Source organism: Poromitra crassiceps, assembly GCF_964638095.1.
Source record: "Poromitra crassiceps genome assembly, chromosome: 14".
Classification (NCBI taxonomy): Eukaryota; Metazoa; Chordata; class Actinopteri; order Beryciformes; family Melamphaidae; genus Poromitra; species Poromitra crassiceps.
In genome coordinates, this window is record NC_139633.1 from 3,700,161 (window position 1) to 3,726,703 (window position 26,543).

Genomic DNA, 26,543 nt, shown 5'->3' on the forward strand with positions numbered 1-26,543 from the left:
TGTGATCACTTCAGTATGACAGCTGTGATCACGTCAGTATGACAGCTGTGATCACTTCAGTATGACAGCTGTGATCACGTCAGTATGACAGCTGTGATCACTTCAGTATGACAGCTGTGATCACTTCAGTATGACAGCTGTGATCACTTCAGTATGACCACTTCAGTATGACAGCTGTGATCACTTCAGTATGACAGCTGTGATCACGTCAGTATGACAGCTGTGATCACGTCAGTATGACAGCTGTGATCACTTCAGTATGACAGCTGTGATCACGTCAGTATGACAGCTGTGATCACTTCAGTATGACAGCTGTGATCACGTCAGTATGACAGCTGTGATCACTTCAGTATGACAGCTGTGATCACTTCAGTATGACAGCTGTGATCACGTCAGTATGACAGCTGTGATCACTTCAGTATGACAGCTGTGATCACTTCAGTATGACAGCTGTGATCACGTCAGTATGACAGCTGTGATCACGTCAGTATGACAGCTGTGATCACGTCAGTATGACAGCTGTGATCACGTCAGTATGACATCACGTCAGTATGACAGCTGTGATCACGTCAGTATGACAGCTGTGATCACGTCAGTATGACATCACGTCAGTATGACAGCTGTGATCACGTCAGTATGACAGCTGTGATCACGTCAGTATGACATCACGTCAGTATGACAGCTGTGATCACTTCAGTATGACAGCTGTGATCACGTCAATATGACAGCTGTGATCACTTCAGTATGACAGCTGTGATCACGTCAGTATGACAGCTGTGATCACACGTCAGTATGACAGCTGTGATCACGTCAGTATGACAGCTGTGATCACGTCAGTATGACAGCTGTGATCACGTCAGTATGACAGCTGTGATCACTTCAGTATGACAGCTCTGATCACGTCAGTATGACAGCTGTGATCACGTCAGTATGACAGCTGTGATCACTTCAGTATGACAGCTGTGATCACTTCAGTATGACAGCTGTGATCACACGTCAGTATGACAGCTGTGATCACTTCAGTATGACAGCTGTGATCACGTCAGTATGACAGCTGTGATCACGTCAGTATGACAGCTGTGATCACGTCAGTATGACAGCTGTGATCACTTCAGTATGACAGCTGTGATCACTTCAGTATGACAGCTGTGATCACGTCAGTATGACAGCTGTGATCACGTCAGTATGACAGCTGTGATCACTTCAGTATGACAGCTGTGATCACGTCAGTATGACAGCTGTGATCACTTTGAAACAAAGACTTAGAAAAACCACAAGGAAGGTCAGAGCGGCAGCCGTTTTGTGTCGAACCTTTGCAGTCTCATCCCAAAACTCTGATTAGGCTCTAACGTGAAAATGCTTCTTTCTTTTTCAAACCTATGCTCTTGATGCAAATCAGGGCCACCCATCTCAGAACATCAGTGGTCAACACATAAGAACCAAACCCATCTCAGAACATCAGTGGTCAACACATAAGAACCAAACCCACCTCAGAACATCAGTGGTCAACACATAAGAACCAATGCTATGAAGAGGCCTGAGTGACATCATAGTCTGCGATGAGCCGTTTTATGTGCGACAGTTTCTCATGGAGATATTCACAACGCTTCTTCTCTTCCCGGTAGCCTGGGAACTTCTGCAGAGACAGGAGAAAGGATTATTATTTATTTTTATATATATATATCCTGGGGGACCTTTAAAAAAGGAAAACACCAAGTCTGTATTTTTAGTCCGAAATTGTCACACGTTTAAAACAAATTCAACCTCATGTTGTGTCACTCATGTTTACACATTGACTACGAAACTTTCGTCCGCCATTAAAGTTTTCGGAACAAGTTTGATTTTCACTAGCCTTTTGCGAGCTGTTTGACCCGTCTTGTGTTTTCAGATTAAATGTTTTATGTATTTCCAACACCATACGGAATAAACACATAAACACATTTCCTTTCTTGGATTTCTTTGCATTTCATGTCGATGTAAAATGGAGTGAGGTAGATTAGATTATAGCACAGGTTAGCATACAGAGCTACATTTTTTCAAGATTAGTTTTACCTTTCTGTACTTTTTGTACTTCTCCTGTATTTGGTCTTCCATGATCTAAAATGGTACAAAACACAGTCAATTAAACAGGAAATATTCAGATAACAAAAAACAACTCCCACCACAGATCAGCACTGTGAGCATACTCAATAGCAGTATGTGTACATGCTTGCATTTAATATGCACATATACTGTATATGGTTTAACCCATTGATACCTGATGCAGCATTTGCGTGTATATCCCTCATTTGTGTGTGTATCCCTTTAAGACCGCGAACCGCGTGATGCGGTTCCCGGTCTTAAAGGGATACACACACAAATGCTGCATCAGGTATCAATGGGTTAAAGCCCAGTGGCTTTACAGATTCACCTGAGCATAAATACATCATTCAGATGTATATGAGCATGTGTGTGTGTGTGTGTGTGTGTGTGTGTGTGTGTGTGTGTGTGTGTGTGTGCGTACCTTAACTCATTCAGATGTGTATGAGCAGCATATGTGTGTGTACCTTGTATTCTTGAGTGCCAGGGGACAGGGTCTTGATCTTGGATCCCAGCTGAACAAACATGTGAGTGATGGTGGCGATCCTGGAGTGGAGGTCTTTGTACTCGTCGTACTCTGCACAGAAGTCGTCCTGATACCTCTGACGCTGCTCCACACTAGTTATGGTGCTGTATGTACTAAACAGAGAGACATGGACAAACTCTCCTATTTATACAGATAGCCATGACACACTTGTGACGTTATGTTGAAGAACATCACAGGAAGATCATATTGATCAATTTATCCAACTACTGTTTAATGTGGAATAACATTAACACCTAAATCCTTCTTCCCTCTTTCATTATTTTTCTCCTGCTAAAAGTGATGAAGATAATTGTTCTAGTCCACAATTGTATCTTTATTTTCTGAATTTCTATCTATCTCAAAGAGTGTTTTTTTATTTTCTTAATTTTGTGCTGTACCGTTTTTTACACACAAGGTGGCAGCAAAGTGCCATACTGTTTTTATGTGAATGTATTGGCACCACAGACAATTCTTGCATTTTTCAGTAGACATACATACTGTACATACATACATGCATGCATGCAATTTCTCTCTACTAACTTGTTTTTGACCATTCAGCAAAAAAGAGCAAATTGATCTGACATTTCCTAATAATTACTCTTGGGGATGGAGAAGCAGTAGCTCAGCAAGCCTGCTCATCTAAACCTGCCGTTTGCCACCAACACATTGAAAAGCCAATATAATCTAAAATATCGTAGACATTATTGTGGCAGTGACAGCATGTGGGACAACAAAACAAAATCATCATAAATCATCTGTTTACACTCACAGCATGTAACCCGGCTTCTCCTCAGAGGCCGCAGCATTTGGGATGTCAGGATCTGTCAAATGCACAGAGAAAAGGCAAACGACATTAGCCTGAGCCAACTCAACACAGCCATCCCAATGACACTTTGTCATTGCCTACATGCTTACATCCAATCCACTTTATTTATAAAGCACATTTAAAACAACACAGTTGACCAAAGTGCTGCGCACTCAAACAAAAGACAAAAATAAATAGGAGTGAAGAAGAAAATACTCAGCACAGACAAAATAATAGACAGACACAGGGACTAATGGTAGTCAGACAGAAATTCAAATAAAATAACAATGAAATAAAAACAACCCCCATAGCTGAGTCAATTAAACGCCAAGGAGTAGAGGTGTGTTTTGAGGTGAGATTTAAAGATAGGCAGTGTGGGGGCCAGTCTAACATGCAGAAGCAGCTCCTTCCACAGTTTGAGGGGGGTGTAACTGCAAAAGCACGATCTCCCCTGAGCTTAAGCCTTGCCTTTGGGACAGCCAGGAGTGACTGGTCAGAGGACCTGAGTGACCTGAATGGGACATAGGGTTTTAAAAGCTCAGAGAGATAGGTTGGGGCTAACCCATTTAGCCATTTAAAAGCAAACAATCAAATCTTAAAACGCACAGGCAGCCAGTGGAGGGAGGCCAGCACAGGGGTGATGTGCTCATGCTTGCGTGTTCCTGTCAAAAGGCGAGCTGCAGCATTCTGGACCAGCTGCGAGCGAGAGAGGGAGGCCTGGCTAACCCCAACATAAAGGCCTTACAGTAATCCAATCTGCTTGAAATAAAAGCATGAATGAGCTTCTCAAGGTCACAGAAAGATTAAAAAAAAAAAAAAGGCTTGACCTTAGATAAAAGCCTCAACTAGAAAAAGCTTGATTTAACCACAGATTTGATCTGTTTGTCAAGTTTAACATCACTGTCCATTTTCACACCAAGGTTTGTGACAGTGGGTCTTACAAGTGGTTCCAGGGGGCCCAAGTCCATGTGAGGGGAACCACTGGGCCCAAACATCAGCACTTTACTTTTACTGTCATTAAAATGGCCATCCATCCATGCTGTGATGTCGTTTAGACAGTTCAACAAAGGGTTAACTTTAGGGAGTTGGCATCCGCGCGTTTCAGGCGAAGGTTCATCTGCGTGTCGTCCGCGTAGCAGTGGAACGAGATGCCGTGCCTCCTGAGAATGGACTCTAGGGGAAGTAGGTAGAGAGCAAAGAGGATTGGCCCAAAAATGGAACCCTGGGGGACCCGACAGGGAAGGGGTGCTGAGGAAGACTCGGGCCCCGTTCCAATACCCATACTTGTACTTCTTTCTTGTAGTATGTACTGCCGCTGCCCTCACAAAGTATGGATTGTAGTGTGCAGCATGCATGCAAAATGCATACTATTGGGACACACTACATCTGTCGTCACGTGAGCTTCCTGAACTCCGACCTCTTGCTCACTTCCGCCGACGTCCGCAGCGCCACATTTGAGTTTCTTTTTTTTTTTTTTTTTTTTTTTTATTCAATAAACAAAGTCTGGCAGTAACAAACAGTACATTATACAAAAAATTCAGACTAAACATTTACAAAATTGGAACAGACAATCAAATAAACAAAATAAAATAAATAAAGCAAAAACATTAAGTCAGAGATCTAAACAGGAATCAAGATATGCATGTTTTGGTACACACCATGCTTGTTTGGTTTTAACATATTTCAAGGCTTTCTTAAAGTTAATTATCTCATTCATGAACACGCAGCTCAGTCAGTGCGACGTAACTCCAGTAGGTGGCGGTAATGCACAAAAAGTTGTTTGCCAACCGCCATAAAACATTAGAAGAAGAAGAAGAAGAAGACATAACTTCCTGCTGCGCAAAGGATTGTGGGGAAGTTTGGCTGAAGCAGCATGCATCGATGCATACTCCGAAATAGGAGCTGATGTAGTACAACATCCTGGTACTCTTGGCATACTGCATCTGACATACTATGTATTGGGACATACTAAATCTTTTTTTGCCTACTAAATAGTATGGAAGTATGGGTATTGGAACGGGGCCTCGGTGTCACCAAGGCTGACAGAAACATGTCTGTCAGACAGGTAGGACCTGAAGCACTCCAGGGCAGTGCCTCTGCTGCCGTCACAGTGCTCCAGGCGGGAGAGCAGGATGGTATGGTCCACTGTGTCGAATGCAGCTGTGAGGTCTAAAAGCATAAGAATAGCAGAGTCCCCGGAGTCACTAGTTAAAAAAAGAGAATTAAAAACTTTTAAAAGTGCCGTTTCAGTGCTGTGAAGGGCTTTAAAACCAGACTGGAACACCTCAAGAATGCCATGAGAATCTAAAAAAGATTGTACTTGTGTGAGTACAACCTTCTCTAAAGAATAAAATGAAAGAAATGAGAGTTTGGAAATTGGTCTGGAATGGGGGGGAAACCGAGGAGTCCAGATTGGATTTTTTGTATTAGAGGTTGCACCACAGCATGCTTAAAACTAGTGGGAACTGAGGCCAGGGGGCTATTTATATTATATTTATTATTATTATTATTTGGATGTCGGGTCCGATTGCATCACAAACCTCTTTAAAAAGGTGAGGGGGGAGAGCCTGAAGGTTTAAATCTGACAGAGACACAGACTCAAACTGGTTAAAAACAGCAGAGCAGGTGACAGGGACAGAAGGTATTGAAGGACTGTGGGTAGCAGTCACTTCAACACTGTTCACACTGCAAACCCTACACTTCAACACTTCAACATTAAATCAACACCTGCAGGCACTAGCCTGAAGGTCATAAGAAGACAGGGACAGAAGGGTCATAAGAAGACAGGGACAGAAGGGTCATAAGAAGACAGGGACAGAAGGGTCATAAGAAGACAGGGACAGAAGGGTCATAAGAAGACAGGGACAGAAGGGTCATAAGAAGACAGGGACAGAAGAAGTCATAAGAAGAAAAAAAGCGAAGGGATTTTTCACAGGTTTCTGAGGAATCTTCAAGACAGACAGATTGGGGGTTATTAAGAAAATTGTTGATAGTGCTAAAAAGAACACGAGGTCTGTGACAAATATTAGAGATAATATCAGAAAGACGTTTGGTCTTTTCAGCTTTAAAGATTTTCTGGTATTTACACCAGCTGGCCTTTAACATAATAAAAGACACTTGCGTAACTTGTCCTTTTTCCATTTGCGTTCAGCTCTCCTGCATTCTCGTCTGACAGTGTCATTCAAACATGGTTGGAGTTTATGTTTGGGACGCATGATTCTGAATGGAGCAACAGTGTCAAGAATGTTACGGCAAAGTGGAATAAAATAGAGCGGTTAGCTCCTCAGTACAGAGTGAGTCTCAGTGGGACTTTTAAAAGCAGCTGAGAGCGGAACAGCAGCGGAAGGGTTAACTACACGAGACAAGCAAGCTGCGGCAGACTGTTTAGGTTTATGACAGGGTAGAGAAATCTCAAATAAAACAGACATGTGATCAGAGGAGACTGCATCGCACACTTCAATGTTAAAAACAGGAGGTAGACCACATGATAAAACCAGATCGAGGACCTATCACAGACTGCACAAGATTAAAAGAGTCAATCAGGTTTAAAGAGTATTTGGCTAACTGCCTAGAAGGACAGCAGGCGTGGATGTTGAAATCTGCGACAATTAGAACGCCGTCATATTTTGGCATAATTCCAGCCAAGAAGTCAGAAAAGTCATTGATGAAGTCCTTGTTATATTTAGCAGGTGGATATATATATATATATATATATATATATATATATATATATATATATATATATATATATATATGTATATATATATATATAATATATAACTGCGCACACTGGGTGAGATCGATCCAGTTCAAACATATTCAGTTCAAAGCGAGACTAGTTCAAAGCTAGAGGGAGTGACAGAGGAAAGTTGCCTACAGTTAAAATGTTTCTTAAAAACAGTTGCTCCTCCTCCTCCCTCTTGTTTTGCTGCAGGGCAGAGCGTGAGCATGTCTGCCCACACGCCTCTGTGCAGACGAGCCCTGAGCCCGCGGGTGTCAGGAGACAGCTGGGCTTAGAGACCTACGTGCTGCTGGAGATGTTATTCAGTCAATCAGCCACAGAACACACTGAGCACTCAGGAGAAGAACACACTGAAGCACTCAGGAGAAGAACACACTGAAGCACTCAGGAGAAGAACACACTGAAGCACTGAGGAGAAGAACACACTGAAGCACTCAGGAGAAGAACACACTGAGGACTCAGGAGAAGAACACACTGAAGCACTCAGGAGAAGAACACACTGAAGCACTCAGGAGAAGAACACACTGAAGCACTCAGGAGAAGAACACACTGAAGCACTCAGGAGAAGAACACACTGAAGCACTCAGGAGAAGAACACACTGAAGCACTCAGGAGAAGAACACACTGAAGCACTGAGGAGAAGAACACACTGAAGCACTCAGGAGAAGAACACACTGAAGCACTGAGGAGAAGAACACACTGAGGACTCAGGAGAAGAACACACTGAGGACTCAGGAGAAGAACACACTGAAGCAGGAGAAGAACACACTGAAGCACTCAGGAGAAGAACACACTGAAGCACTCAGGAGAAGAACACACTGAGCACTGCAGGAGAAGAACACACTGAAGCACTCAGGAGAAGAACACACTGAAGCACTGAGGAGAAGAACACACTGAAGCACTCAGGAGAAGAACACACTGAAGCACTGAGGAGAAGAACACACTGAAGCACTCAGGAGAAGAACACACTGAGCACTGCAGGAGAAGAACACACTGAAGCACTGCAGGAGAAGAACACACTGAAGCACTCAGGAGAAGAACACACTGAAGCACTCAGGAGAAGAACACACTGAAGCACTGAGGAGAAGAACACACTGAAGCAGGAGAAGAACACACTGAAGCACTCAGGAGAAGAACACACTGAAGCACTGAGGAGAAGAACACACTGAAGCACTCAGGAGAAGAACACACTGAAGCACTCAGGAGAAGAACACACTGAAGCACTCAGGAGAAGAACACACTGAAGCACTCAGGAGAAGAACACACTGAAGCACTGAGGAGAAGAACACACTGAAGCACTCAGGAGAAGAACACACTGAAGCACTCAGGAGAAGAACACACTGAAGCACTCAGGAGAAGAACACACTGAAGCACTGAGGAGAAGAACACACTGAAGCAGGAGAAGAACACACTGAAGCACTCAGGAGAAGAACACACTGAAGCACTGAGGAGAAGAACACACTGAAGCAGGAGAAGAACACACTGAAGCACTCAGGAGAAGAACACACTGAAGCACTCAGGAGAAGAACACACTGAAGCACTCAGGAGAAGAACACACTGAAGCAGGAGAAGAACACACTGAAGCACTCAGGAGAAGAACACACTGAAGCACTCAGGAGAAGAACACACTGAAGCACTCAGGAGAAGAACACACTGAGGACTCAGGAGAAGAACACACTGAAGCACTCAGGAGAAGAACACACTGAAGCACTGAGGAGAAGAACACACTGAGGACTCAGGAGAAGAACACACTGAAGCACTCAGGAGAAGAACACACTGAAGCACTGAGGAGAAGAACACACTGAAGCACTCAGGAGAAGAACACACTGAAGCACTGAGGAGAAGAACACACTGAAGCACTCAGGAGAAGAACACACTGAAGCACTCAGGAGAAGAACACACTGAGCACTGCAGGAGAAGAACACACTGAAGCACTCAGGAGAAGAACACACTGAGCACTGAGGAGAAGAACACACTGAAGCACTCAGGAGAAGAACACACTGAAGCACTCAGGAGAAGAACACACTGAAGCACTCAGGAGAAGAACACACTGAGCACTCAGGAGAAGAACACACTGAAGCACTCAGGAGAAGAACACACTGAAGCACTGAGGAGAAGAACACACTGAAGCACTCAGGAGAAGAACACACTGAAGCACTCAGGAGAAGAACACACTGAAGCACTCAGGAGAAGAACACACTGAAGCACTCAGGAGAAGAACACACTGAAGCACTCAGGAGAAGAACACACTGAAGCACTCAGGAGAAGAACACACTGAAGCACTCAGGAGAAGAACACACTGAAGCACTCAGGAGAAGAACACACTGAAGCACTCAGGAGAAGAACACACTGAAGCACTGAGGAGAAGAACACACTGAGCACTCAGGAGAAGAACACACTGAGCACTCAGGAGAAGAACACACTGAAGCACTCAGGAGAAGAACACACTGAAGCACTCAGGAGAAGAACACACTGAAGCACTCAGGAGAAGAACACACTGAGCACTCAGGAGAAGAACACACTGAAGCACTCAGGAGAAGAACACACTGAAGCAGGAGAAGAACACACTGAAGCACTCAGGAGAAGAACACACTGAAGCAGGAGAAGAACACACTGAAGCACTCAGGAGAAGAACACACTGAAGCACTCAGGAGAAGAACACACTGAGGACTCAGGAGAAGAACACACTGAGACTCAGGAGAAGAACACACTGAAGCACTCAGGAGAAGAACACACTGAAGCACTCAGGAGAAGAACACACTGAAGCACTCAGGAGAAGAACACACTGAAGCACTCAGGAGAAGAACACACTGAAGCACTCAGGAGAAGAACACACTGAAGCACTCAGGAGAAGAACACACTGAAGCACTCAGGAGAAGAACACACTGAAGCACTCAGGAGAAGAACACACTGAAGCACTCAGGAGAAGAACACACTGAAGCACTCAGGAGAAGAACACACTGAAGCACTCAGGAGAAGAACACACTGAAGCACTCAGGAGAAGAACACACTGAAGCACTCAGGAGAAGAACACACTGAAGCACTCAGGAGAAGAACACACTGAAGCACTCAGGAGAAGAACACACTGAAGCACTCAGGAGAAGAACACACTGAAGCACTCAGGAGAAGAACACACTGAGCACTCAGGAGAAGAACACACTGAAGCACTCAGGAGAAGAACACACTGAAGCACTCAGGAGAAGAACACACTGAGGACTCAGGAGAAGAACACACTGAGGACTCAGGAGAAGAACACACTGAAGCACTCAGGAGAAGAACACACTGAAGCACTGAGGAGAAGAACACACTGAAGCAGGAGAAGAACACACTGAAGCACTGAGGAGAAGAACACACTGAAGCACTCAGGAGAAGAACACACTGAAGCACTCAGGAGAAGAACACACTGAAGCACTCAGGAGAAGAACACACTGAAGCACTCAGGAGAAGAACACACTGAAGCACTCAGGAGAAGAACACACTGAAGCACTCAGGAGAAGAACACACTGAAGCACTCAGGAGAAGAACACACTGAGGCACTCAGGAGAAGAACACACTGAAGCACTCAGGAGAAGAACACACTGAAGCACTCAGGAGAAGAACACACTGAGGACTCAGGAGAAGAACACACTGAGGACTCAGGAGAAGAACACACTGAAGCACTCAGGAGAAGAACACACTGAAGCACTCAGGAGAAGAACACACTGAAGCACTCAGGAGAAGAACACACTGAAGCACTCAGGAGAAGAACACACTGAAGAACTCAGGAGAAGAACACACTGAAGCACTCAGGAGAAGAACACACTGAAGCACTCAGGAGAAGAACACACTGAAGCACTCAGGAGAAGAACACACTGAAGCAGGAGAAGAACACACTGAAGCACTGAGGAGAAGAACACACTGAAGCACTGATGAGAAGAACACACTGAAGCACTGAGGAGAAGAACACACTGAAGCACTGAGGAGAAGAACACACTGAGGAGAAGAACACACTGAAGCAGGAGAAGAACACACTGAAGCACTCAGGAGAAGAACACACTGAAGCACTCAGGAGAAGAACACACTGAGCACTGCAGGAGAAGAACACACTGAGGACTCAGGAGAAGAACACACTGAAGCACTGAGGAGAAGAACACACTGAAGCAGGAGAAGAACACACTGAAGCACTCAGGAGAAGAACACACTGAAGCACTCAGGAGAAGAACACACTGAGGACTCAGGAGAAGAACACACTGAAGCACTGAGGAGAAGAACACACTGAAGCACTCAGGAGAAGAACACACTGAAGCACTCAGGAGAAGAACACACTGAAGCACTGAGGAGAAGAACACACTGAAGCACTGAGGAGAAGAACACACTGAAGCACTCAGGAGAAGAACACACTGAAGCACTCAGGAGAAGAACACACTGAAGCACTCAGGAGAAGAACACACTGAAGCAGGAGAAGAACACACTGAAGCACTCAGGAGAAGAACACACTGAGGACTCAGGAGAAGAACACACTGAGGACTCAGGAGAAGAACACACTGAGGACTCAGGAGAAGAACACACTGAGGACTCAGGAGAATGGGCTTAAGGGAGCAAACACAGACGGGCTTATGAGATAATACAGTAGAAGTGCACCAATGGACAGTCAAACAAACACTCACTCAAGAGGCAGACCACACACAGAGAATTACCACTGGTCATCTGCTCCAAGCCTGTGTGGTAACATGTTATTTTGTAGCCCTGTGTGCAAGAGATTCACTCAGGGAACCAGTCGCTTCACAGCCAGACAATAACAAAGGGTGTTTTTAGGGGTATGCCAACTTGCCTTATGCTACAATATTCACACAAAAACAGTCCCCATCTGGAAGCAATAAAGTGATATCTCCGATCTGCTGCCACAGACTCACATGGGAGTCGACGTAATGCACAAAAGGAGGAAAGCATCTAGCTTTAAACAGGAAATGTGAACATGGTGCACATTTCTAAACACCCCTGAATACGACATCTATGTGTTGGTATTGGCCTGTGAGCAAACTGTATATGAAGGTTAGCCTGTGAGCAAACTGTATATGAAGGTTAGCCTGTGAGCAAACTGTATATGAAGGTTAGCCTGTGAGCAAACTGTATATGAAGGTTAGCCTCTGAGCAAACTGTATATGAAGGTTAGACTGTGAGCAAACTGTATATGAAGGTTAGCCTGTGAGCAAACTGTATGAAGGTTAGCCTGTGAGCAAACTGTATATGAAGGTTAGCCTGTGAGCAAACTGTATATGAAGGTTAGCCTGTGAGCAAACTGTATATGAAGGTTAGCCTGTGAGCAAACTGTATGAAGGTTAGCCTGTGAGCAAACTGTATGAAGGTTAGCCTGTGAGCAAACTGTATATGAAGGTTAGCCTGTGAGCAAACTGTATGAAGGTTAGCCTCTGAGCAAACTGTATGAAGGTTAGCCTGTGAGCAAACTGTATATGAAGGTTAGCCTGTGAGCAAACTGTATATGAAGGTTAGCCTGTGAGCAAACTGTATATGAAGGTTAGCCTGTGAGCAAACTGTATATGAAGGTTAGCCTGTGAGCAAACTGTATATGAAGGTTAGCCTGTGAGCAAACTGTATATGTAGGTTAGCCTGTGAGCAAACTGTATGAAGGTTAGCCTGTGAGCAAACTGTATGAAGGTTAGCCTGTGAGCAAACTGTATATGAAGGTTAGCCTGTGAGCAAACTGTATGAAGGTTAGCCTCTGAGCAAACTGTATGAAGGTTAGCCTGTGAGCAAACTGTATATGAAGGTTAGCCTGTGAGCAAACTGTATATGAAGGTTAGCCTGTGAGCAAACTGTATGAAGGTTAGCCTCTGAGCAAACTGTATGAAGGTTAGCCTGTGCGCAAACTGTATATGAAGGTTAGCCTGTGAGCAAACTGTATATGAAGGCCAATCTGTGATCAAGAGGAAAATGTGATGTAAAGAGGACCTTACTGTCAAGTTTGTCAGGGTTCTGCTTGAGATCAGGACTGCTCTCCAACCATTCGCTGCTCTGGTTGTCTTTTAAGCGCTCCCTCTCCTTGTCTTTGTGCTTTTTAGATTTCTTCTTCCTGTGCTGGATGTTGGCGACTTGCTGCTGTGTGCAGTTAGAGTTCGCCTGCTGGCTGTTGGCGACTTGCTGCTGTGTGCAGTTAGAGTTCGCCTGCTGGCTGTTGGCGACTTGCTGCTGTGTGCAGTTAGAGTTCGCTTGCTGGCTGTTGGCGACTTGCTGCTGTGTGCAGTTAGAGTTCGCCAGCTGGCTGTTGGCGACTTGCTGCTGTGTGCAGTTAGAGTTCGCCTGCTGGCTGTTGGCGACTTGCTGCTGTGTGCAGTTAGAGTTCACCTGGTGGCTGTTGGTAACTTGCTGCTGTGTGCAGTTAGAGTTCGTCTGCGGCGGCGGCGGTTGGCTGCTCACTTTGGGCCCTGGCTTCCCGGTCTCCAACACAGGTGTGTCAGAGGCGCTGGACAGTTTGTGCATAAGTGGGCAGCCATTTTGGTTCCCAACATGGTTATTTGTCCTATGAAACTCTGTTTTTGTATGGAGGGAGGGGTTGAGGGTGGGAGGTGCGTTGTCTCGTCCTCCTTTATTGTTTAAGAGTCCGTTTACAGGTGGCTGCTGTTGGAGCCTCTGCTCTGCCAGTCTCTGTCTCTTAACTGCCTGGCTTTCCAGTGGGTCCAAAGGCACTGGGCGTTTCTGAGAGAGATAAAATGATGGAGGGGGAAAAAGAGGTAGAGAAACCTTTATCTCATCTCTCAAATGATACATTAACCCATTGATACCTGATGCAGCATTTGTGTGTGTATCCCTCTAAGACCGCGAACCGCGTCACGTGGTCTTAAAGGGATACACACACAAATGAGGGATATAAATGCAAATGCTGCATCAGGTATCAATGGGTTAATGTATCCATACTAAGCACAACCTGCAAAAATGGCTTGTCATTCCGACGCTGATGTTAAGTTAAACAGAACATACAAGATAACAATCAAGTTCATACTTAGTAGTCACTTTCACAGATATTCAGAAAGACAAGGTGGATTTACCACTGCAGGATTTGTCCCTGTGCTGTGATGCAGTGTGGACTCCTCTGAAGCTTTCTGTACAGATTGGTTTGCTGGGGGATTCCTTGATTGGCAGGTGTTGTGCAGCTGCAGCTTCCTGAAAAACAGGAGGGACGGTCAGCGAAACTTTGCCATTGGTATGCACGGTTGCATTGGTATGCACGGTTGCATTGGTTTGCACGGTTGCATTGGTATGCACGGTTGCATTGGTATGCACGGTTGCATTGGTATGCACGGTTGCATTGGTATGCACGGTTGCATTGGTTTGCACAGTTGCATTGGTTTGCACGGTTGCATTGGTTTGCACGGTTACATTGGTATGCACGGTTGCATTGGTTTGCACGGTTACATTGGTATGCACGGTTGCATTGGTATGCACGGTTACATTGGTATGCACGGTTACATTGGTATGCACGGTTGCATTGGTTTGCACGGTTACATTGGTTTGCACGGTTGCATTGGTATGCACGGTTACATTGGTATGCACGGTTGCATTGGTATGCACGGTTGCATTGGTATGCACGGTTGCATTGGTATGCACGGTTGCATTGGTATGCACGGTTGCATTGGTATCGGTTGCATTGGTATGCACGGTTGCATTGGTATGCACGGTTACATTGGTATGCACGGTTGCATTGGTATGCACGGTTGCATTGGTATGCACGGTTGCATTGGTTTGCACGGTTGCATTGGTTTGCACAGTTGCATTGGTTTGCACGGTTGCATTGAATTGCACGGTTGCATTGGTATGCACGGTTGCATTGGTATGCACGGTTGCATTGGTGGTTTGCACGGTTGCATTGGTGGTTTGCACGGTTGCATTGGTTTGCACGGTTGCATTGGTTTGCACGGTTGCATTGGTTTGCACGGTTGCATTGGTATGCACGGTTGCATTGGTTTGCACGGTTGCATTGACTGATATAGGTTCGAAAAATATTATTGACGTGGGAATTAATCGCACGGAAAACAAAAGTGTCCCGGTGTGTAAGGACCTTAAGCATGCACATGTGATAAAGCTACGGTGTGTAGTAGGTACATGCAGGAGCTGTTTGGGAGTGCTGAGTAGAGAGTTGTGGATGAGGGAGAGTTATAGTTGCTGAAGGTACTGTAGACAGTGATGACGAAATTATGCCTGGGCATTGTTCTGATTTATCGTTATTATTCTGAGGCCGGTCTATTTTTTAATAAGAGTCTGATGATTTGTACTTGGTTATGTTTTTTTTCTTTTTCCTCTAAGGATTTTCATAACTTCATTACTGCCTGCAAAACAAGGCATTGTGAAAACATCAGAAGAAGCTAGGGATGCACCGATCGATCGGCACGTGACCGGAAATGGCCGATTTTCACGTGATCGGCCTCGATCGGTGGACTGCGCCGGTCACTCTAAATAGCCGATTCTGTGAGCCGATTTTCACATGACGTGCGCGCACCCCAAAGCACCGAGACAGGCACCCAGCCACCACACCACACACGCCAGCATACCTTCCTCGTTGTGGATTTTTTTCACCGTCAGTGAAGTAGACAAATCTCGCAGTTTGTCACACATGCAAGTCGAAAATAAGCCGTGGAGACAGAGATGCGGCCGAGTCCCGCTCGGCTGGAGTCCAGTCTGAGCGGCTCGCTTCACCTCACTGGCCCCCCTCTCTCTGCTCTCTCTACCCGGGAAGCAGTGCTGCTGCACCCGGCCACAGTGCACAGCCGACTTGGCGAGGTGAACGCGAGCATTGTGTCCACCATTCCCCGACCTGCCTTTTCCATTCCACATCAGCGCTGGTGCCTCAGCCTGTCAGTCATGTTGTAACGTAGATACAGGAGAGACTATTTGTTTCGTATTGCAAATAGAACGACGGACATAATAATAAAAATGCATCGGACTCACAAGTGTGCAAGGATTTCTGTGCGTGACGATATTTTTTCGGATGGCAGATAAAAATACGCATACCAAACTTCGGACTGTGTGTAAACTCCGTCTGATATTCAGACTGAAGATCGTTACTGTAACTCATAAACTCATTTCCCCTCTACTCAAGAGGACTGGTCTGGAGCCAGTCTATAAACTCCTTGTCCATGGATCATTTTGATGTTCTGTTGCACCTGTTTTCTTTTGGAAAAGTAAATGCATGATAGCTGTGGGATATAGGCTATTGGATTTAATTAAATTTTTGTATTCATTGTATTTGCACAAAAAAGCTCTGTCCAGTAGCCTAACCTGGAACACTTTTATTTTGAGATGTGTTTGAGTGAGATGGTCCTACTTCATGCAAATGATAAGATAAGATAAGATTATTTGGATCCCCATTAGATGTAAGAATTGTTCTATGAATCTTAATTTTCAAACAAAGTTACAAAAACGTTTGTGTAAGCTGTCAATTGTTGTTTTTAGAAAAAAAAATCGGAATCGGCAAAAATCGGTATCGGCAAGTCAGACTATTCAAAAATCGGAAATCGGAATCGGCCAAGAAAATGGCAATCGGTGCATCCCTAGAAGAAGCCATTCCAAAAAAGAACTATTGACAGAATATTATATTTAAGTAGACTATGGGCCCAACTGTGTGAGATGAAGAATTCATTTTGATCTGACATTTTGTTGTAGACGGCTCCATTAAAGGAACACTCTGCCCATTTTCAACCAGCATTGTATCATTAGAACATTAGTAGTATATCAGAAAACTGTAAACTGTTTTGAAGTCTGTCATTTAATTTGACAGTTATTGAGTGTTAAAGTGTGGACCAGTGACATCACTGGTCCACACTAACTCAAATTAATAACTCATTAACTCAAATCAACTCTCAATAACTGTCAAACTAGATGAATGATGAATAGTTTGACAGTTATTGAGAGTTGATTTGAGTTAATGAGTTATTAATTTGAGTTAGTGTGGACCAGTGATGTCACTGGTCCACACTTTAACACTCAATAACTGTCAAATTAAATGACAGACTTCAAAACCGTTTACAGTTTTCTGATATACTACTGATGTTCTAATGATACAAAGCTGGTTGAAAATGGGCAGAGTGTTCCTTTAAGTATTAAAATCAAAACTAGGTGTCATTTACCATTTACTGTTATTCTGCCGTGACACAAAAACAAGACACTCTTCTGACCTAAATACGGTAATTAATTGTTCCACAATTCTGAAGTGGTGGGTGTGGGGTCACATGGTCATTTCTGTCATTTCTTATAAACAAAGATGGATTCAAAAGCATTTTGAGTGTTCCTGTAGTGAAAAGATGTCCAGGCCACAGATGGAAGCTACGCCCTGTAATGGGCTGCAGGGCAGAGTGATAAACCAGAGAGTTCAGCAGTAAAGCCCTGAGCTTAAAGCCTGACCAGCCCTGAGCTTAACCCATTGATACCTGATGCAGCATTTGTGTATGTATCCCTTTAAGACCTTAAAGGGATACACACACAAATGAGGGATATACACGCAAATGCTGCATCAGGTATCAATGGGTTAAAGCCTGACCAGCAGTACAGCAGTGAAACACACCCGTCTCTCTCAGGAGGACAATGTTGTTGTGACACTTGGGCCAGGATATGATAAAGGCGTGTCACTTCATGTTTTGATTGGAGACCGGCGCAGACCGCTATATTATGATTATTGTGTTTTTCTTGGATTGCTGTCAGACTATTTGTCTTTTCTGCATCTGGAATCATGTTCCTTCAGGCAATGAAATGTCCAAATTAATTACACAGAGACAGCACGGAGCCATAAACCAATTACTTGGTAAAACCCAACCTTTCGGATTTTAACGGCCTTTCGTAAAAAGGACCTTTTACCATCTAAGAACATTATGTGACCAAGCACAATAACTTGGTCTTACATTAATATCCTTGAAATCCAATTGAAACTAGAAGGCACTCAGAGAGGACAAACCTCTCCCCCTCATTATATATAATATATACGATTATATATATATACCGTATATATATATATACCGTAAATTTCGGACTATAAGCCGTGGCTTTTTCCCCGTTTTTTGGCCCTGCGGGTTATATAACGGTGCGGTTTATCTATGGATTTTTTCGAGAAAAAAAAAAAAAAAAAAAAAAAAAATTCTCTCTTCTTTAGCACTCTTTCTAACTATAAATCCACTTCTGTTTTAATTTCCTCTCTTGCCCTCTTTTCACCACACCGCAGACACTGTGTGCACTGTAAAAAAAAACACAGGTGGTGTTGTGTTATGTTGTTTTGTTGAAATGTTAATAAATGGGAGCTTCCTCAAACAGCCATCTCTTTCCCGACAATCCCCTCTGTGCATGAACCCTTACATATGGTAATTAAACATTAAAACACAATAAAAAAAAACAAAAAAATAAAATAAAAAAAAAAACATTAAAACACCTGCGGCTTATAGTCCGGTGCGGCTTATATATGTAACAAACAGGCAATTTTGCTGCTGCGGCTTATACTCCGGTGCGGCTTATAGTGCGGAAATTACGGTATATATATATATATATATATATATATATATATTTATAAAACGGCTCTCTCAAATCAAGCAATCTGATTGGTTCACAGCCATGGTATAAATACCGTAACCCATGGCCATAACCCATGGCCATGGGTTATGAGAAGCAACTCTCTTACTAAAAGGCTTTGGTTACCTCAAATGACAATGTAGAAAAAACAAAATGGCGGAGACAGCTGTCAGATCCTTGTGAATCGATCTTCGCTTATAACTTTACTAATACTTCGCAGAAAATTATGTTTTGTACAAGAATAGACGCGGGCTAATGTCTTCTTTGCAAAAAAAAGGCTGTTAACCCTGCATTTCTAAATAAGACGTAACGTTAGTTGGTGTCGGGCTTTGCAGAAAGCTCTCAGCTTCTCAGCAAGCGCCAGGATTGGCCAATATCAACTTCAGTCTCCAGAACGATCCAATCAAATCACCCGCACGTCTATCTTCTTGCTAGAGGTCCCGCCTTACAGTAGTGTTTCAACTGACTATCAGAATGCCATGCCAGTCGGACTTATAGTATTATTATTATTATTATATTATCATACTTGGAAACCGTTTGCGGCCGAGTGGGATAACTGCTGAGCAGCGGGATATATGCCACAACACACGCAGCTCGAGTGCTATATTACTTATATATATATATATATATATATATATATATATATATATATATATATATATATATAATACAGTCCTGAGATGAGATGAGATAGTTGACGATGAATAGTTGACAACTAATCGATTAATCGTTGCGGCTTTAATTTCAGCTATAACATGTATATTAAAAGAAGGGAAACGCAATATGAATAATGTGTCGTAACAGAGCCTGGACCCACCTGGCCAGCAGGCGACTGACCACCTGCTTCTCCTCCTCGGAGTAGCCTGGCCAGTCCCTCTGCACATGCCTGTAGAGGTCGTCCCTCAGAAGGTAGCTGCTGTCTTTGGGATTCACTCTGGCCACCTGAAACACATGGCACAGCACAAGGTCATGCACCTTCAGCTCTCATTACAAGTCTTTCACTCATCCCAGAAGATCAGAGTTTAGTTTGACCATATCTACATCAAAACAGCCATTAGGACATGTAGAGTTCAATCTGAGGCTTTGTTCTTGTGTGAGGCTACCTTACATATCCTGAGTTCACTTCATGGCACTCCTCAACATCCATCAGAAGTAACAGGCAATGCACACCAGATACGTTATGACTGCGTTGTGGATCCGGTGAAACTGCCGGATCGACTCTCGCCCATGTTAATAGATGGGCGATACGATTTGAGCAACAATTAAATGGTGGGCTATTTTGACAGCCTGTCGTGTGATTACAGCTGTACTGTAGCCATTCCACTGCATGTCTATTACCAGTCAAAGGAACTTCTTATTCACCACGCCCACTTTTTCTCTCTTCCGCGTTCGACGGAACGTATTTGTTCTTCCGGTTCAGCGCTAGCTGGCGGCCATTTCCAAAATAAAACATCAGTATGAATGAAGTTTGGCAACATTCAGAATTAAGCTACACTGCGGCCAACTTCAGTTACATGTTCATAACGTTACTGCTGCGAGGAGCCGATGGCTGTACCCGGTCGGCATTTAACGTCAGTTACAAAAGCACGTCGACAGTGTTTCCTCACTGCCAGTAGCTGGACTACAGTAGGGTTTGACAGATAGCTAGTCCGACCGGTGTCAGCACAGTCAGCGCTCCCGGTCCTCGCTGCTCGTTAAGGATTTCCAATAGGCGTTATTCTGATAAACTGGTCACATATATGTTACGTTCTCACCTGACAAATATTAAAACTTTAAAACAGTTTGGGGGTTTTTTAGCTTGAAAACGGCTTTTTGGCAAGTCTAAATGACTGCGGTAGGCGTACTCTACTTCCGTGTTTAAAACCGGAAAGACGATTACGAAATGACTTCATGCAGAAGCGTCCTTGTACTATATGGGCAAAGAATAAGGTGAATACAGTAATGGGTCTATTTTGTTTGTAGTGTGGCTTCATCTTTGTTAGACCATCATGTTAAGCTATTTCTCAACATACAGTGCAGATCCCAGCTTTGATCCTTCAAATCAGTCCAATGAGTATTCATTCAACTGATGAATTATTCAGAAATGCTCACATGCATAATGGGATGCAGGATAATTAGCCACACTTTTCAATTTTTTATGATTTATTTAATTGGCCCCCTCCAGAAAAACAAAACCACCATGCAATTTGCTCATCATTTTCACAACAGTAATTTAGAATAACAGATTTTCGTTCTTGAAACTGCGGAGCTTTTGCTACAGTTAAGCCTTGCGTCCACACTACCCCGGTGTTTCCCACCTGCCAAACAGGATAAGAAGTGATCCACTGCTGCTGAGCCCGGATCAGTTCTAAAACTCCGGCTTTGCGTTGTAGTGTGGATGGTAAAGAGTAAACACATCATGTTTAATTAGGAAAGTGGTTAAAATAACACGCACACAAAGGGCAACTATTTAGAGTACAATTACAGTACATAGGCCTACACTGCACATTTTATTAAGCCATGAATCAAACCAATAACTAACAGCAGTCAACATCAACACAACCTCATCATACTAGCAGAACCTAGTGTTTCTGTAGTGGTGAGAAAAACGTTAAAAACATTATTAGTACCGGTAGTCTGAATTAAACTGAAGCTCCCTGCACTCTCCGCACCAAACTCCCTTTAAGAATGAGATCTATTAAAAATTCCTTACATGTCCATAAAACACATACCTCTAGAAACACAAGATAAAAGGCATCATATGTAGACAATCTTCTTGTCAATTCGGCATCAATATAATCCATAAAGATAAATGAGAAAGACGAGAAAAAGACGGACTTAAGACAGCTCAGAATGAGTTTTAGTCACTTAGCTTCGCAAACCAACCGAGTGGTTAGACAATCTTCTTCCCGTTAAAAAACAACAACTGCTTCCTGTTTACACTGGCACAAATGTCCAGTGTACGTGAATGGTCATGTGATATGTGTTTTCAGGCATGTTAGTATGAACGTTTTCTGGACCACAGCTGAAACGCTTGTGTGGACAGAGCGGTTTCCATTTAAAACACTGCTTTGCCGTTAGTGTGGATGGAGCCCACCTGAGAGTCTCACCATGCATTTATCTACAGTGACTTTAGCCTCCTCTATAATGTAGCTTCTAGCCAGACTGCATTTATCTACAGTGACTTTAGCCTCCTCTATCATGTAGCTTCTAGCCAGACTGCATTTATCTACAGTGACTTTAGCCTCCTCTATCATGTAGCTTCTAGCCAGACTGCATTTATCTACAGTGACTTTAGCCTCCTCTATCATGTAGCTTCTAGCCAGACTGCATTTATCTACAGTGACTTTAGCCTCCTCTATCATGTAGCTTCTAGCCAGACTGCATTTATCTACAGTGACTTTAGCCTCCTCTATCATGTAGCTTCTAGCCAGACTGCATTTATCTACAGTGACTTTAGCCTCCTCTATCATGTAGCTTCTAGCCAGACTGCATTTATCTACAGTGACTTTAGCCTCCTCTATCATGTAGCTTCTAGCCAGACTGCATTTATCTACAGTGACTTTAGCCTCCTCTATCATGTAGCTTCTAGCCAGACTGCATTTATCTACAGTGACTTTAGCCTCCTCTATCATGTAGCTTCTAACCAGACTGCATTTATCTACAGTGACTTTAGCCTCCTCTATAATGTAGCTTCTAACCAGACTGCATTTATCTACAGTGACTTTAGCCTCCTCTATCATGTAGCTTCTAGCCAGACTGCATTTATCTACAGTGACTTTAGCCTCCTCTATCATGTAGCTTCTAACCAGACTGCATTTATCTACAGTGACTTTAGCCTCCTCTATCATGTAGCTTCTAGCCAGACTGCATTTATCTACAGTGACTTTAGCCTCCTCTATCATGTAGCTTCTAGCCAGACTGCATTTATCTACAGTGACTTTAGCCTCCTCTATCATGTAGCTTCTAACCAGACTGCATTTATCTACAGTGACTTTAGCCTCCTCTATCATGTAGCTTCTAACTAGGGATGGGCATCGAATTTCGAATTTTCGAATAATCGTTGTTATTATCAAGGTCGACTTTTATTATTGAAATTCGAAATTCAAAAAAAAAAAAAAAAAAAAAAAAAAAAAAATTTGAGTGAAATGTTGCATTGTCTCCCCTGATTCTAAGTATAGTCAAATCGCTTGGTTTGAGCAAGTAAAACAATTTTTATAAGCATTTTAAGCAAGGTTTATGGAAAAATTAATGGCAGATGAAATCCCATGAAGAGGGAGAGGGGGTGACTTTGGCACCCCTTTGGCACTCAGACCTGAGCCTACTAAATATTTAATGAACCACTCAAAACTGTTTTTTATTTTCGAAAATGTCAATGTCATGTAACATGTTCTTTACTTCAGTGGTGCAATGCTTGTTTGAGCTAAAAATCCACAGCAGAAGCTTTTTATATTAATTAATAAAGCCGTAGACTTAGAATCAGGGGAGACAATGCAACATTTCACTCACACAAAAAAAACAAAAAAAAAAAAAAAATTTTTTTTTTTTTTTACATTTTTTTTTTTTTTTCGAAATTCGAATTAAATTCGAATTTGGCCAGCGAATTTCGAATAGTGTTTTTGCTAGAAATGCCCATCCCTACTTCTAACCAGACTGCATTTATCTACAGTGACTTTAGCCTCCTCTATCATGTAGCTTCTAGCCAGACTGCATTTATCTACAGTGACTTTAGCCTCCTCTATCATGTAGCTTCTAGCCAGACTGCATTTATCTACAGTGACTTTAGCCTCCTCTATCATGTAGCTTCTAGCCAGACTGGATTTATCTACAGTGACTTTAGCCTCCTCTATCATGTAGCTTCTAGCCAGACTGCATTTATCTACAGTGACTTTAGCCTCCTCTATCATGTAGCTTCTAGCCAGACTGCATTTATCTACAGTGACTTTAGCCTCCTCTATCATGTAGCTTCTAACCAGACTGCATTTATCTACAGTGACTTTAGCCTCCTCTATCATGTAGCTTCTAGCCAGACTGCATTTATCTACAGTGACTTTAGCCTCCTCTATCATGTAGCTTCTAACCAGACTGCATTTATCTACAGTGACTTTAGCCTCCTCTATCATGTAGCTTCTAGCCAGACTGCATTTATCTACAGTGACTTTAGCCTCCTCTATCATGTAGCTTCTAGCCAGACTGCATTTATCTACAGTGACTTTAGCCTCCTCTATCATGTAGCTTCTAGCCAGACTGGATTTATCTACAGTGACTTTAGCCTCCTCTATCATGTAGCTTCTAGCCAGACTGCATTTATCTACAGTGACTTTAGCCTCCTCTATCATGTAGCTTCTAGCCAGACTGCATTTATCTACAGTGACTTTAGCCTCCTCTATCATGTAGCTTCTAGCCAGACTGCATTTATCTACAGTGACTTTAGCCTCCTCTATCATGTAGCTTCTAGCCAGACTGCATTTATCTACAGTGACTTTAGCCTCCTCTATCATGTAGCTTCTAGCCAGACTGCATTTATCTGAGGACATCCATCTCCTTCAGAGGCCTCCTGACAGAGCCCACCCGCCCCACAGCCAACACACAATCTCAGCAGAGACTATTACAGCGCCGACCTAATTACACACACACACACACACACACACACACACACACACACACACACACACACACACACACACACACACACACACACACTTTAGGAAGTAGTCAAAAATGTATACAGGAAAACAGCATACAGTAAACAGCTCTAAATGAGATCAACAGTCCACTTAAAGCAGGACTGGCTCTTCGCTTCCGTCAGTAAGGTTTCCCCCTCTTCCTCTGTAGAGCACGCACACACACACACACACACTCCCACTCTTCCTCTGTAGAGCTGATCACTTACAACTACACACACGCTCAAATGGCAAATCTTCTCTTGCTCTGCGTGCGTGCGTGTGTGTGTGCGCGTGCATGCGTGCGTGCGTGCGTGCGTGTGTGTGTGTGTGAGTGAGTGAGAGAGCGAGCATCTATTTGTGCATACCTGGTCCAGCACAGTGGCCAGCTCGGCCTTGTCTTTGGGACTGGCTCTCTCCCTCTCCAGCCACAGCAGCAGCTCTGGCCTCCTGTAGGCTCTGAGAGCCAGCAGGTGGATGAGGCGGGGCTTGAGGGGGGGCGGGGCTGCGGCGCTGCTCCGCCCCCCCGTGTTGGGCGAGTGCTTCAGGAGGCTGCCGTCAGACACAGACACAGATGCAGGCCTCTTCTGGAACTTCACGCATTTACCTGGACACACGAGAGGGTTCTGCTACAGATTACTGCCAATCAGGAATGTAATTCATGAATAACAAAACTCAGTGATGCGATTCATTTCTTTTAAATCAGTTACTTTAGGATCACCTTCCCCTAAACTCTACAGAATATCAAGTCAAACTTTAATGTCTATGAATGTTGTGTTTAGTTTAGTTTTTACAAGAAAAACACCTTCTTGTACTTCAAATGGGTGTTTTTTTTAGTAATCCACAAGTAATCTACAGGAGATGCTCAGAGTTTTCTCTGACATTTAGAGAGACGGAGGCTTAAGGCTACTGGAACTAATTCAGAAGCCCTGAAGAGCTGAGCGAGGAAAGCTCACTGAAATGAAATGCGTCACGCAAACACGCTACACGCTACATTTCACATCGTCATGTTGGTGAGATGAGACACCTCCGGTTCAAAGCCTCCATTTAAAACCATCACCTGATACCTGATGCAGCATTTGCGTGTATATCCCTCATTTGTGTGTGTATCCCTTTAAGACCGCGAACCGCGTCACGCGGTTTGCGGTCTTAAAGGGATACACACACAAATGCTGCATCAGGTATCAATGGGTTAACATGAAAACATTTAGCAAAAGATTGTGTAATAAATGTTTTCCTCATGCTTTTGAGTGGCTATTAGTCTTTGGATGTAACTGCCCCGCTCATGGTTGCTGAGCTCCCTGCTCAGAGCATATGCTGGGGCAGTGAAAGCCATCATCTCTCTCTCTCTCTCTCTGTGCTAATCCCATTACATGTTAAGCTGTGCTTTGAAGGTCAGAGCAGGGCAGCAGCGGCACAGGAAAAGAAGGCTCAGCACCACGGAGGCATGTGCTGCCTGCTGCCAGGAGATAATAACGCTATCCATGATCATTAGTCTGCTACCTGCCGTTAAATCATCGTTAAAAACACTCAATTACGTCATAATGATGGGTGTGAGATTTATGGGGTGCTGGATGGGTTTTGGCATGCCTGATAATATGTACTGTGTGTTTTTGAGCACCTCCTGAGGCAGAAAAGGGAATGCAGAGCACTGCTATTAAATGTGAGTCCCTATGGACACATATGTTGCAAAGTCACCTAAAGAGCTGATGTTGCTAAATACACCCGGTCAAACTGGCCTGAACCGCCTCCCTTCTCCCTGCAGCTCCAGCACTGACAGGGGGTCTAAAGTCGTGCCAAGAAACTATTGCATAATCACGCCAAAGGTTGGGGAGGAATAGAAGAAAATTGAAATGAAAGAGAACCACAGCTTGCTTGCCAGTGCATGTCTCTGCACATAAATGATGTATGGTAGCCTAGGTGATAAGACACGATATGAAAACATCATCCTATGTTGTGCATAGGCTATGAGCAGCTGTTGCAGTATAGCATCACTGTCTGGAAGTCTTTGAGATATGGCTCCACTGAACTCAAGGGACTGTAATGGTTGAATACAGACTAAATAGAAAATAGAAATTGTGGCAAAAGTTAAATAATGTAACAAAACCTGCAAATGTGCAAATTTATGAAATTTTCTTTTGTGGCTTTCAGCCAGTTCAGCAAAATAGTTTCCTGAATGTACTGTACGTTACAAAATCGCTCCAC

At 43.6% G+C, this 26,543-nt stretch overlaps 1 protein-coding gene across 1 annotated transcript in view; it reads right to left on the bottom strand.

The window, feature by feature from the left end:
• Positions 1-1,525: 1,525 nt before the first annotated feature.
• LOC310788742 (RNA polymerase II elongation factor ELL-like) overlaps positions 1,526-26,543 on the bottom strand; it is a gene marked incomplete at both ends in the record, with an annotated part of 61,101 nt that continues 36,083 nt past the window's right edge. Inside the window, 8 exons of the mRNA XM_083650301.1 lie at positions 1,526-1,636; positions 2,053-2,097; positions 2,547-2,718; positions 3,375-3,426; positions 13,107-13,845; positions 14,196-14,310; positions 19,514-19,638; positions 24,707-24,945. Of these exons, the coding sequence (XP_083506427.1) occupies positions 1,526-1,636; positions 2,053-2,097; positions 2,547-2,718; positions 3,375-3,426; positions 13,107-13,845; positions 14,196-14,310; positions 19,514-19,638; positions 24,707-24,945 (1,598 nt within the window). The remainder of the gene's footprint in view (positions 1,637-2,052; positions 2,098-2,546; positions 2,719-3,374; positions 3,427-13,106; positions 13,846-14,195; positions 14,311-19,513; positions 19,639-24,706; positions 24,946-26,543) is intronic.